This window comes from Bombus vancouverensis, chromosome 1, assembly GCF_051014615.1.
Source record: "Bombus vancouverensis nearcticus chromosome 1, iyBomVanc1_principal, whole genome shotgun sequence".
NCBI lineage: Eukaryota > Metazoa > Arthropoda > Insecta > Hymenoptera > Apidae > Bombus > Bombus vancouverensis.
Window position 1 is genome coordinate 14071874 of NC_134911.1, and position 13758 is coordinate 14085631.

The 13758-nt window shown below is 30.1% G+C and overlaps 4 protein-coding genes across 5 annotated transcripts in view; 3 read left to right on the forward strand and 1 right to left on the reverse strand.

Moving 5' to 3' along the window:
- Positions 1–6931, forward strand: part of LOC117153611 (discoidin domain-containing receptor 2) — a 159019-nt gene extending 152088 nt beyond the window's left edge. Inside the window, exon 16 of the mRNA XM_033327805.2 lies at positions 499–6931. Within this exon, the coding sequence (XP_033183696.1) occupies positions 499–849 (351 nt within the window). The 3' untranslated portion in view covers positions 850–6931. The remainder of the gene's footprint in view (positions 1–498) is intronic.
- Positions 6932–7505: 574 nt separating this feature from the next.
- Positions 7506–9566, forward strand: LOC143302370 (uncharacterized). The gene is made up of 4 exons (XM_033327813.2): positions 7506–7816; positions 7945–8213; positions 8313–8887; positions 8961–9566. Exons 1-4 carry the CDS (start codon positions 7638–7640, stop codon positions 9207–9209), a joined length of 1272 nt encoding a protein of 423 aa, XP_033183704.1. The 5' UTR covers positions 7506–7637; the 3' UTR covers positions 9210–9566.
- LOC117153615 (magnesium-dependent phosphatase 1) lies at positions 9155–10239 on the reverse strand. Its single transcript, XM_033327818.2, has 4 exons — positions 10027–10239; positions 9863–9917; positions 9568–9789; positions 9155–9488 (listed from the first exon to the last, which is right to left on the reverse strand). Exons 1-4 carry the CDS (start codon positions 10070–10072, stop codon positions 9332–9334), a joined length of 480 nt encoding a protein of 159 aa, XP_033183709.1. The 5' UTR covers positions 10073–10239; the 3' UTR covers positions 9155–9331.
- Positions 10240–10519: 280 nt separating this feature from the next.
- Pabp2 (poly(A) binding protein nuclear 1) lies at positions 10520–12432 on the forward strand. Of its 2 annotated transcripts, none has more exons than XM_033327815.2 (7): positions 10520–10671; positions 11252–11388; positions 11482–11596; positions 11708–11775; positions 11865–12106; positions 12190–12282; positions 12361–12432. In XM_033327815.2, exons 2-7 carry the CDS (start codon positions 11254–11256, stop codon positions 12392–12394), a joined length of 687 nt encoding a protein of 228 aa, XP_033183706.1. In that variant the 5' UTR covers positions 10520–10671; positions 11252–11253; the 3' UTR covers positions 12395–12432. The 2 variants fall into 2 exon arrangements, with proteins under 2 accessions (XP_033183706.1, XP_033183707.1); XM_033327816.2 differs by having other exon boundaries at positions 10534–10663.
- Positions 12433–13758: the final 1326 nt, after the last annotated feature.

Consider the following 13758-nt stretch of genomic DNA (forward strand, 5'->3'; position numbering starts at 1 on the left):
GAACGCGATATACATTGCCTCATGCATGCATGTTTTCGAATTGTCTACAAATCGTGTATGACCGATATACGAAGCTATTGTAGTTCAAATCGTCGCAATATGCCTGTATAATTCAACTATATCTTTTTATCGTATGATCATTTAAATATATCTTTAAGCAATCGTTCGTACTAATTTTTACTGTTATCAGCTTTTGTTTTTATTACATACATACATATATGTTTTCTATATATCTAGTTTTAAGCATTATCGAGTTAAATATCAAAACAATGTTTCAAAAATGTTCGATTCTCATTACGCACGATAAAGTCCATTTACCGTTACTTTTACTGCTATTTATTTTAATAGTCGTGACATGGATATAAAAAAGATTTTATCGATTAGACCCAACTCGAAAACAAACATACATAGCTTTCTAAGATCAAATCTAAGCAATATCACGTGCAGCCAAATTCTTTGTAACCAGAAGAAACCAATAATCGATACGATCGTTCACAGGGCAAGTACACGACGAAGAGCGATGTATGGGCGTTTGCCGTGACCCTGTGGGAGATCTTGAACCTGGGCAGACGGGTCCCCTACGAGCACTTGTCGAACGAGGAAGTGGTCCAGAGCCTGCGACGATTGCATCGCGCCACGGAGTGTACCGACGCCGATGGCGAGAACAGCGGCTGCAAAGAGAATACCGATAACCTTTTCAACTATTTACCGCAACCGACCGCGTGCTCGAAGGATATTTACGATTTGATGCTGGATTGTTGGCGACGTGAGGAGACCGAGAGGCCGACCTTCCGGGAGATCTCGATGTTTCTCCAGCGGAAGAACCTCGGCTACGCGCCCACGTCCTGATATTGAACGTCCGGTAAAGTCGAGGAGCACATGGTTCGTGGCGGTTGCCACGCGTGCCCGGCTAAACGACGCTCGAACATAGACCATGGGCTGGTCGAAGACGCCGTCTACCCACATTGGATAACCATGAGAACAAAGTTCTGAATTCTTCGACGAGGCGAGCTTTCGATGTACTCGAACGAAGGATCGAGACGCGTAAAGGTATAGAAACATCGAAGAAGAAGATACAACGATAAGGTTCAATCTTGGTTTCCGGCAACGAAATCGAACTCTTCAGGCTGCTTACATAATTTATTCCACGAAACAGTTCTTTCGAACGATACCGATACGAAGAGATATTCCGTAGGGGCGTTAAAGACTTCGAAACGACTTTCAGGGAAACTGATGTGAATAATCCATCGCGCAGCACTGTCGTAGATATAAAAGGACTGTCCGTGTCAAAGTCGAAATAGTAGGAAGATACTCGAGGAAATATCGTATTTGCTTAGTACATAAGTCAGCGAGATTCGTCGAGACGCTAGATGATCTAGACGCGAGAGCATATTCGACGAGACCGTTGTTTAGACGTAAGACGCATATAAGGAATACAAATGTAAAACTGTGAATTCGACAATCGAACGAAGAGAACGCGAGGCGACTTTTGTTCACCGAAGTTGTTGGACTGCGCGAAATCTGTTGACAGTTTCACGCACGAGACAGCAAAGATCTCGAGCGATCCGTTGATCCTCGATATGATCGTCGAAAATTTAGGAGCAATATCGTGTAATTATAATTCAGCTGTGAACATTCCTGCATGGATTTAAAGATATGTCTATATCTTCGAGGTAAATAAGAGATACTCGCCGTTTAAGATATTAGAAGTTACCCTTTGGAAAATGTCTTTCCTTTATAAAGAAACGATAAAAGAAAAATAAGAAAATGGCTGAACAGGAGAAGGGAAAGGAAAGAAATTGCAATTGTATGGCAATATGGTAACTAAGTATCAAACTCCTCCGTGGGTTGTCAATCGAGTAGACAAAGGGAAAAAAGATTATGACATATGAAAAAACGAGTATGAATGCGTGTGTTTGTGAACGTATAGGTGGTTACAATTCATCGTGCGTAAATTTATCGTAATCGTTAGGCAGCTCGATAGGGTTTTGCTTCGAACGAAGCGAACGAAGACTATCGAACTTCTCGTGTAATTCGTACACGATAGGGCTCTCATCGCATACATCGTAAACTAGAAAGATTCGCCATGGTATTATTTTATGGCTTCTGTATTCGGTCGGATTACATTAAAATTAGGATAATATTTAGGAACGAAACTAAATCGTTAAGTTATTAAGCAGAGAATCGAATTGTAGATTGAAAAAGACTTAACAAAGTTTTTAGCCTCGGCGAATGTATCGAAGTAGCAATTTTCGCGTGAGAGCTCGGCGATATCATGTAGTTCGTGATTCACGAAGATATACATATTTCGCTGTTGACAAATGGTGACTCTCACCATGACTATGACACATCATAATTGTAACTTTATATGATAGGCGGGATCAATACAAAGACAAAAAAAAGAACTAGTATATTGTACATATAGACGTACATCGAGAAGTAGGAGACGTTTATCATTGCGCTGAGAGAGACAAACGCGAACGAGACGACGAGATTAGCAGCGTACAAGCAATTCGTCTTTGCGTGTCGTCTTTGGAACCGTGTTCCTTTTTGTCTCTTTCGTCAACACGATTCCGTTGAGAAACCAACGGAATTGGTCGTTCTAAGGATAGCAACAGAATATTCCGGTGTGAAGTCTGGAACGTTATCAACATATCGGAGTCTTGGTTTCGTAATGGAACGAAGCAAGAAAATAAAAATGCGAAGGGACAAGAAAACGACGAGTTTATAAGATTTCCAAGTCAGATGTTCGTTTAGCGATGCTATTCTCACGACATTCAACTAATTAATCATTCGATTCGTTATGTTCCGTATGTATTTATACAAGATGAATACTATTAATAGCATTCGCAATATCTAGTAAGTAGGTGATGTTACCGTTATAACATTAAAAATACTATTTATATATCTTAATGTAACGCCGCGTAAGAAGTAGATATATCAGAGACATAGCCGTTCGTATATAAATCGTACGTGCGTTGAATTTAAACGTAACATATTCGTAAGTTTGCTTCTCTGTCGTTGAACAAAGGAAATAAAGAGTCGAGGAAAGAAGTGGAAAATAAAAAAGGGTAAAAATATACGAGATAATCATAATATAAATTCAAATCAAGCGTAGATCAGTTTACGATGTTATCGATAATAAAAAAAAAAAGAAATATTAAGGGACACTGTTTTCCGTATTGATAACGTAGGACAGTTTAACAGTGTAGAATTTTATACTGAAATCGGGCACCTTGTTAAAATAGACATTCACACGAATTCATAGTTTTCACTTCATTAGCGTCAAAGTAAAGAAAAAAGAAAAAAAAAAAGAAAAAATTGAAAAGAAACTGCCGTCACTCGCATGTGACATCAGAAAAACGAATCATAGTTGCGTTTAGATTCATCGATATAAGCATATTGCTGCCTTTGGCTGTATCGTTGCCCCTACTGCTAACGAGTAACTCACTTGTCTACTCATGTGATAATTTAGTATATCTCTACGTACCTACCTGTACCTACACCGGTTCGGAAATCTCAGTAGTAAAGGGGTTTATTTATCTTACGTTGCGTTCTATCTCAATTTCGTCGACTGACAGAATTATCTTTATTGATAGAAACTAAAAATGAATATCAGCTGATGAAAGTTTTCTTAAGAGAACTTCATAAAAAATTATGTAGATTCGCTTCTGATCTCCTAAGATTCAACACAAAATTTTCTTAAAAATGCACGTTCTTCCCTCTATTTAAATATCTGTCCTGCATTATTCGAGTAATTTAGTATTGTTTCCAATGATCGTTAAGAATTAGAACATTGAAGAAATCTATTAAAACGAAGAACAAAGATAATCCATTTATATAGTAATTATTTTAACGACATTGTTACAACGAATCTTATCTCCTGTGCTTTTAAAAGTTGATCCTTTCCTTTTCGAAAAGATATTCTGTCAGTAGATATTCTCCATCATTATTACATCGATCGCTTGAAAACAATCGTTTCAACGAACCTAATAATGTTTCATAAACGTCACTTTGGTTCGTGAGCTCTACGTTGATTTCGACGATCCCAGTTAACGGGGTGAATTGGAAATCGGTCGAATTTTCTGTGAAGCGAACGAATTTCGTTTCTCTTCTGTTCCCTTTGAACGAATGTTTTTCGACAAGTGTACGATCGACAATCACGTTTAAGCCCCAAGGCTTCCGGGATCGCTCAATCTTCCATGTTGGTGCTATTGCAAATAGTATTGACAATGAGAAGAGCATTGCGTAAACAGTGGAATTGCCGTTTCGTTCCAATTTTCTACTGTAACCGAGTCCACGACGAGTTTTATATTAGATTTTGCAAAGTATTTATTTGCATTTTCCTCAACCCGTTTGTTTAAGTACGTTTTGCATGGTACGAAATAGCAAAAGATTTCTATACAGGGTACTTTTCCATTATTGACTTACTTAATGGATTAAGTATTGAAGAAAAGAAATTCCTATTTAATCTCGTGGCCGAATTGTAATAACTTTCGTATATCGATACTCGCATAATATTTTATTAATTGTACTGTATTTATTATATATTATATTTATTACAAACATATCCTAAAATTTCTAAAGATAACATTTCTTTACAGAAAAGGTATGATCGTTTTAACAAGCATTCGATTTAAAGATGAATACAAGATTATCGAAGGTGCACAAATATTTACGAGTTGAGAACAGGATTAAATAGATTAGATGAAAGTTATTTAGCAATTTTCCAATACTTAATTTATTTAATTCATTTAAAACGAGCCCCGTTGCTGAAGCAAATCCCTATTACATTGTTTGCAAAAAATAAACAAAAAATACTCAACTAACGCAGATTATTTATTGTACACTGAAATAGGAACTTAAATATATAAATTTGACAGGGTTAATTTTCCAGTCTATGTTTACTGAATATTTCTTGTTTATCTTCATCAATACAGCTAAAATCTGTAACTCTTTTTACGACAAATATATCAACGAATTTGTTAATTAGTTATCGAATTCCATCATGTAAAACGAACTTTCCATAGTTTCGACTGTTTTAAGCAAATTTCTTTTATAATTTCGCAAAGATAAAAGAGCGTCATTAACTGTGGTCTTATTGAATCAGATTCCCGGCACACCCGATTGTTAATCTGACGTGGAATTGAGAGAAATGTAGAGGTAATCACGGAAGACTGTGCAGAGCTCACCTAGCTATATCTTCTACTCAGGCACAGGCAATCTCTGGCTTTTTCACTATAACATACCATCATACATTTAGTTTTCGATTCATCTTGCATTTTTCTCTTCGTGGGACAATAATTTTCAACAACCAATAATTTAAATAAACTACCAAAAAATTATCAAATATTGTATTGTAATATTTCATCTAGAAAATAATTTTTCATCGACTTGAATCATTTTTTGTGGTTCTATCTTGGCATAAGAATAATATAAGATAGTTCTCCTTGCTTTATTCTTGTCAAAATAATACCGAATAATTGTTGCAAAACATTTGGTAGGCAATGTTCGTCATCGGTTAGCATTATAATGAAATCTGATGTCAGCCGGTTGATGTTCTTCCTGGCAACTAAGCGTATTTGGTAAAAAATGGAACTTAATGTTGCAGAATCTGTAAATATCACACTCCAGGCGAATCTGGTAAATGTGAAATGTTTCATCTGAATGATTATAATCATTAACACGTTAAAAAAAAACAAGGAAGAGGGAAAGAGTGGGAAGGAAAGAGAAAACCTGCTAATAGGCCGTGAAAGGTTGCCTAGGCCTGCTCTATGCTATTAAACCTTAATCGTTATAGTCATAAAATTATTTTGTACTAAAAACTGTTTATAATTTTGTATCTAATCTCTGTAAATACCAAGCAGATTGTCTATGGCTAATAAAGCTTAAACAAAATTGATATAACTAGACTATGTAAAGGGAATTATATATATATATATATATAGGTATTTATAATATATACATATATATATATATATTTTAATTAGTGATAAGAAAGCGAGCGAGAAAATGTAATTAAATTTCACTGGAAAACTGGTAATATACCAATGTACAACGATCTAGGAATTATTTGTACTATACAGGTGACAATTTAAGGGACAAATCATAAAAGTATACATGTTACTCAATAGCCACGTATGTGTATAGGGTACTCCATTCCATATTTGTTCTGAAATTCCGATCGAGAATAATTATTATTATATATATAGAAAATAATTATCTTACATTTCGTTACAAATTTTCAAGGTATTAAATAAATATAACATAATAAACAGTCTTAACGTTAATTTATCATGTCTGATTAACGAGAAAAGTTATTTTCTATTATCGTTTAAATTATTTAATTAATATTAACTTATATACGAACACAAGATTGTCGCGGAATTTTAGAAGAAAATGTTTCGACACTTGAGAAACCCTGTACAGTATTACGGTGTAGAATCCAACTAGTCATTTATGACACTTTATAATAACTAAAGTAAATCTTTTACAAAGAAACACGGCATACGAAGAACGTGTTGTTCTAAATTATGTTTTAATTAAAAAAAAAAAGAAAGAAAAAAATTGAAATGTTCGCGCCCTAAAAATAAATGTTTCCACATGCACCTTTAACATAATGTCCTTTTTATTTCTTCTATTATAATTACATGTACGTTTGTACATTGTTATAAATGAAACCTATTTGTCAACTATTGTATTATTTCTATTTCTATCTGTCTGCCTCTAAGTGCGAACTATCACTTAAACGTTATTGACGGTAATCTAAGTCTTGCGTAAGATAATTCTATTCGTATATCTTATATGTATGTGTCGATAAAGACGGAAGTACACGTTGTAAGTTCAAGTAGCAGGAAATCGCGGGAAGCACAACGATAAAACCTATTTGTATCGAACAGTCAAATGAAACAATATTACACATTTCAACGAAAACCTACTATTTAGTAATTCTTTGCCTTTCCTTCTCTTCCTAAGATGAATTAAGCATTGAAAAATTGCTAAAAAAATTTGTATTCAATCTATTTAATTTTACAAAGTAAGCATTGAATATATCCAAATATAAATTGTATTCAAATATTTAATACGGTATTATTAGACATTGGATGAAAGTAATTTATGCTATCAGTATTAATATATAATTCAAATGACTATACCAATCTCGTTAAAAAGAACAGGTGTTCTCAAATCACATGATGTTCATAAATATACTATGTTATTGAATTGAAATGAAAAGTATAATATTTTTGTTCAATTAAATGTTGTATAGCAAATTAAAAAATGGATTTAAATGTGAATAAACAACACGAAACATACAATTTTAGTAGTCATAAAAAGAATTACAAAATATTAAAATACCATTGTTTAAAAATTAGATTGACAAAGAAACAATGAAAATGTAATCGTAACTTATTTATTTGCTCAGAATATAAGTAAACTATGAAAATATGTTAAACATATAAAGATCATGTCTTAAGTATTGCAATAAAATAAATTTATATGTGACATTCAGTCTTGATTATTCAAGTATAGTTGGACGTAATAGTTTCGAACAATGTTTAACGTTAGCAATTATTCAGATACAAAAATGTTTTGTAATTAAAAAATAATGATCTTTAAAAGTATTATTTATTTAAAAAATGTTTTATATTAAAACTCCTACAGGACAAATATCGTTTCATATTATAGAAAAGTGCGTCCTTGATAGGTTAGAATACTTACAATTATTGTACGAAGGTAAACCTCATGAATTTAATGGTGATTTTGAGTATTTATTAGAAAATTCAGTATATGATAAAATTGGACATTTTATATTGCGGTAAGTTTTTCAAGCGATTACAATAATTATTAATCTTCAAACATACAAATTTATGAGGTTTTTTTAATATAATTTATTAATTCATTATTTAATGTAGCAATTCTGTAATATATAAATAACTGTTTTAGATTATTAACATCTGTGTCACAGGAGATATGTAATTATTGGGTAATCAGAGAAACGTTATTATTCCAAACTAGGCTGAATTATATTTTACCAAGACAACTATATAGGCTATTTAAGAGTATTTTATATCAATTAGGAGAGCTTAAAGATAAAAAAGGACTGATTAATAGAACATTAATCGATATATGTAATTTCTTCTCAAAACCGCCTGTCTTTAAACATATTGTATCAAAAAATCATACAGAGAATTGTGATTTTCTTAAAACTAAAGGTATACACACACACACACACACACACATATATATATATAGGTCAATTTATATTTCTAATTTAATGACTTAAAAATTACGTTAATTTTTATTTTTTCAAGTGAGACATGAGGCAATACCAGATTTAATAAAGAAAAGAAAACTAGACTTGAGTGCAGGATATGCTATTGTATACTGCTCCAACTGGAAAAAAATATTAAAATCATTGTTTTACACTTATATAAGTAATGAAGTAATATGCATGAAATCAAAAGCGCAATATATTATAAATCAGGATATTAGACTTAATTACTTATATTACAAAATTCATTCTAAAATATTGCAAGAGAATCAAATATCTATCAAATATGGACATATAACTAAAAAAAATATAGACATAGAAATAAAAAATTTTCCGCTTTGTATGCAACACCTGCACACAAAACTAAGGACGACACATAGACTTAGTCACTATGCTCGTTTTTATTATAGTTTATTTTTAAAAGATGGTGGAATGAAACTAGAGGATGCTATAAATTATTGGAAAGAAGAATATTCTAAACCTCATTCCTGTTCTTCTAATTGTTTACATAATTGGAAATCAAATGAACGAAAATTTATATACAGTATTCGTCACCTTTATGGTTTAGAAGGATCTCGGAAAAATTATAAATCTCCTACTTGCGAATTGATATGTGTAAGTAATATTTTCTTATGTCAAGAAAGTTTGGTATCTAGTTCAAACTCATCCCTTTTTATTATGTTATCAGATGAATACATCAAATCCCATGTATGAAGGAGGATGTCCATTTAAAAGCTTTGATGTAAATACTTTAAAAGATCTTTTATCTTTATCATTATCAAGTGATTGTGTTACAAATTTATTGAAAACTACATGTTCTCAAACTCCTCAGATTTCTTGTGCTAAATATTTTAGGATGCTAAATCAAAATAACAGCAATAATATTGTTATTAATAGCCCTTTACAATATTATTTTACAATGATTAATCAAATTTAGATACATAAAACATGAATTTGTTATTAAATATAAATTAGAAGCATTTTAATCTCAAATATTCAGTGCAATAAAATATAAAAATAAAGCTATTTATTATATACATTTCTCTTAAATTATAAAAATTAAAATTTTTTAAGGACGCTTTCTACAAGTGCATGATTCACACCATTTTTAACAAATATACAAGTAACACCAAGTTTACCCACATCAACAATATTTCTATCTTCATCATCAAAAAACACCATATCTTTATAATCAATTCCTGATGCTTTTTGAATCCTAAAAAACAATAATTTATAAAAACAACTTTTCCTAGATAAATGGGAACAAATAAAGCTGAAATTTCATTGATACTTACTTAGAAAAATGAGTTACTTTACATCCTGGATAAATTTCTTTATATTTCAAATACTTGTCCCAATTAAACAGATTTAATAATTGTTTGGCACCTTGTATTTCTGATGTACGAGATGCAACACCAAGTTCATATCCTTCTTCATATAAATGTTTTAATACATCAGGTACTTCTTTGTAATATTGAATAATTTGACCACGAGAATCTACTACATCATTTCCTTTCCTTAAACGAATTCAATAGAAATTTTCACCGATCATAAAATCATATATATTAAAATTATGTTCCTTGAACTCACTTTTTAAAAGGAGGAATAACATGAGTATCAACCCAAAATGGCCATAAAGTATAGTCTGAAACGTTATTAAATTGGTATTTTATTAAATTACTATTTTAATAAAATACCAATTTGTTTATAAGAAAACAATTAGAAAAGTAAGAAAAAAAGAAAAAGTTTTTAACCTAAATCAAAGATAATTATTTTCGGTTTACAGTTTGTTTTACACATATTTTGTTCCTGATTTTTACTGTTTATAACCTTAAATTGGAATTATTGCACAAATAATATTGAGAGAATTTCTGCAGTTCTATAAATTATATATATTTAAAATATAATTTTTATTTAAGATTGACGATGATATCAAAATGATAACTCTATATACGTAAAAAAACTACGATCATATATTGCTAACGTAACTACAGTAGTACTTAGTAGTATAGTAAAGTACTAGCAATTGTTAAAAAATTGTTTCTTATATAAAAAGGAGAATAAAAATTATATTTCATATATAAGAGAATAATATTAATTCTTTTAAGATTAACTTTGTATTTTTAATGAAAACAATCTTATACGATCATTAGATTTTCATATATGCGGCAATCTCTTATTTCCACCAATAACATTAAATTCCTGTATTTCGTTGCAACCAATCAGGAGGAATACATGTTAAGGCAATTTTCTAACTTAGGTGCCTTGTTGTATGTATCTTCAGTAGTAGCGTCAATCTCGCTTAGCCAATTTGTGGAATCGTGAGCTGTTGATTAAAAATAATTATTAAATTTATCATAAAATTACTATTTTAAATAACAACGTCTGAAGGTATACACGTACGTTATATTTATTTGTATAATTAACAACAATAAGTATTATATATTGTTTATACATCGCAAAGATTACGAACGTATATTTTGTTACATTGCACGCTATTGGAGTTGTTTTTATCAGATTGTATTGTTGCTTAAATTGATTTTAGTTTTTTGTATATTTATCATCATACGAATATATTTTATAATTACATTAATTTAAACAAAAAGAGCGAAGGAAAGAAAGTAATATAATATATTTTTTTGTATTATACCACATCTGAAACAATTTTGGTATGTTATATTGCTAATTTGAATAATTTTTTGATATTGTAAATTACTCAGTAATTTCAGTTTATAGTTATTTTTGATCTATGCAATATATCTTGTATATAATAGAATGTTTTATTTACCCTTTTTTAATAATAATTTGTTAATTTAACCTCTATTCGTTTAATTTAAATCTAAATTAAAAAAGTATATGATACTATATTTAGAAAAAATATATTTTATTACTAGCATTTCTATCCTTTATATGTATGTTTATATCTTTATATATCTTATATATTTTATATATCAATAGTATTTTATATCTTTATTGCAGAAATGTCTGAATCAGATCTTTTAGCTGCTGATCATATTGATGGTCTAGACGGACTTGAAAATGGTCAAGATGGAGATGCTATTATGCAGTGCGATGGCGTAAAACGTGAATTAAATGAAGCAAATATTGATGATCCGGTAGCTTGTTTTATTTTATTATAACAAATAAATAACAAATGTTTTTGTTACTTTTTCTTTATAAGTTAAATTTTTTTTATATTTTAATTGTAGGAACTAGAAGCTATTAAAGCACGTGTTAGAGAGATGGAAGAAGAAGCAGAAAAATTAAAACAATTACAATCCGAAGTGGACAAACAAATGAATATGGGTAGTCCACCCGGAATAAGTAAGTTATAGATTATATTAAATTTAGCATATATCAAAATTTAGTGCTATAATTTTGTACATGAACATTTTTTTTTGTAAATGATTACATAATATTTTGTCAAATTTTTAGCAAGTCCATTAAATATGTCACTTGAAGACAAAATGGAAGTTGATAATAGGTCCATCTATGTTGGTAATGTAAGTTAAATGTTGCATCCAAATTGCAATAAACAACTTTTTATTTCATTAAGAAGTTATTAATTAATATACATTATGCAAAATTAAAGGTTGATTACGGTGCCACAGCAGAAGAATTAGAGCAACATTTTCATGGTTGTGGCAGTATTAACAGAGTAACAATATTGTGCAATAAATTTGATGGACATCCCAAGGGTTTCGCTTACATAGAATTTGCAGAACGTGATTCTGTACAAACAGCTATGGCAATAGATGAATCTATGTTTAGAGGACGTCAAATTAAAGTAATGCCTAAAAGAACAAATAGACCTGGATTATCAGTGACAAATAGGTGCTTTAAAAATACATTACATGTATATTATATCTATATGTTTCTTAAAGATAATAACTACAGTATATTTAAATAACTTTAAGGGGGCCGCGGGGAGCACGAGGTTACCGAGGTATAGCCAGAGGAATCATACGTGGTAGTGCATATTTCGGATATAGACCTATAAGACGACCTAGGTATATTATAGAATTAAATATATATTTATTTATAATTCAAACAAAATAATATTTCTTTTTAATATTCTCTATACATAGAAGCTATAGGCGAGGATACTACATGCCGTATTGACCGTTTTAATGTATTTTACTGCAATTTGACAAATTGAGGTAAGTTTTTATATTATTGTGATTTATAAGATATTTTGTTTATGTGATTGTTCAAACATAAAATATCTGATGAAAGTATAATAAATTTTTATACATAAAACAATTACATGCATTAAACAGAAGATTTCTGATATGTTTTGTATTGTACAATCACACTATAAAGTTAAAGATCTTTTTGTTTGAACAACCAATGTATGTATTATAGAACAATGCATTTATAGGAAAAGCTGGTGAAATAATAAATGTTAAAAATAATATTATTCCAAAATTACAAATACTAAGATAAATGATAAAATAAACTATTATAACATTCACTAGCCATTCCTGAATAAATGTAAAATTATTATTTTTCCAGTGACAGTTATTGTATGTACTAGATCCTTGTTTTAATGTTCTGATGTATCTATATAATTTAACAAATCTTGTAAACTTTTTATGACGTCAAATAATCTAAAATTAAAAATGCTATACAGAGTATCCATCAATCTTTTACAGTGGATATTATAAAATTTATATCTAGATACATTAGCTTCCTTAGGAATGTGCTCAAAATTCGTATTCATCCTTAACACTTGGCCATATTTTAAATATTATTAAAAACAGAAGAAACACTTATATTGAAACATTTTATTTTTTTATTGTACTCTAATCTACTTATTGCCAAAAGTTTTGCAGATTTAAATATTTTGTATTGTGCTGTTCTTAAATAAATAAGTGATGTTCATATTTACATTGTAGACTTATAGAATATGGCCATGTGAACTGTAACACTAAATATTGTAAGTTTTTGTGCATATCTTATTTTTAGGTTACACAAAACTTACATATTTCTATGAACACGCATTACACTATCATGCAGTTAAAGTGTTTAAGTAAATTCTTATGATATGTCCACAGAAAAAAAAACTGATACGATGGGGAAAAAAAGAGAAAGAAAAAACCTCATGTCAAAAGAAAAAAAAAAAGATTGGACAAAGATGGGCACAATTATTCATATTTGATTTAACAAATCTTCATATAAAAATTACAAATGTAGATCAGCGATAATTTGCAATTGCAGTTCAATTGTATTTTTTCATAATTTACAATGAAATCCAAACAATTTCGTAGTATCAGCCTTTATTAGTTCCCAAGAACTTCAGTTTGTTTAGATTACAAAAGTATATAAAACACTGGGATGTTAATAACATTATATTGATATATACAAAAAAAATGCACTGATTAAATGAGCGCGCGCGTGTATGTATGTATGCAACGTAAATGCATACATATATATATACGTACACACGCAAATTTATATATATGGATATATGCATAAATATACAA

Bases quoted from the DNA above. Each gene is read 5' to 3' on its own strand.
- LOC117153615 (XM_033327818.2), bottom strand. From the start codon at position 10,072: ATGTGTAAAACAAACTGTAAACCGAAAATAATTATCTTTGATTTAG. The intron at 9,918-10,026 runs GTTAAAAACTTT...ATAACGTTTCAG, and splicing joins AATAATTATCTTTGATTTAG to ACTATACTTTATGGCCATTT. The intron at 9,489-9,567 runs GTAAGTATCAAT...ATTGTTTTTTAG, and splicing joins AAAGTAACTCATTTTTCTAA to GATTCAAAAAGCATCAGGAA.
- Pabp2 (XM_033327815.2), top strand. From the start codon at position 11,254: ATGTCTGAATCAGATCTTTTAGCTGCTGATCATATTGATGGTCTAGAC. The intron at 11,597-11,707 runs GTAAGTTATAGA...TCAAATTTTTAG, and splicing joins GGGTAGTCCACCCGGAATAA to CAAGTCCATTAAATATGTCA. The intron at 12,283-12,360 runs GTATATTATAGA...CTCTATACATAG, and splicing joins AGACCTATAAGACGACCTAG to AAGCTATAGGCGAGGATACT.
- LOC143302370 (XM_033327813.2), top strand. From the start codon at position 7,638: ATGTTTTATATTAAAACTCCTACAGGACAAATATCGTTTCATATTATA. The intron at 8,214-8,312 runs GTATACACACAC...TATTTTTTCAAG, and splicing joins TGATTTTCTTAAAACTAAAG to TGAGACATGAGGCAATACCA. The intron at 8,888-8,960 runs GTAAGTAATATT...TTATGTTATCAG, and splicing joins CTACTTGCGAATTGATATGT to ATGAATACATCAAATCCCAT.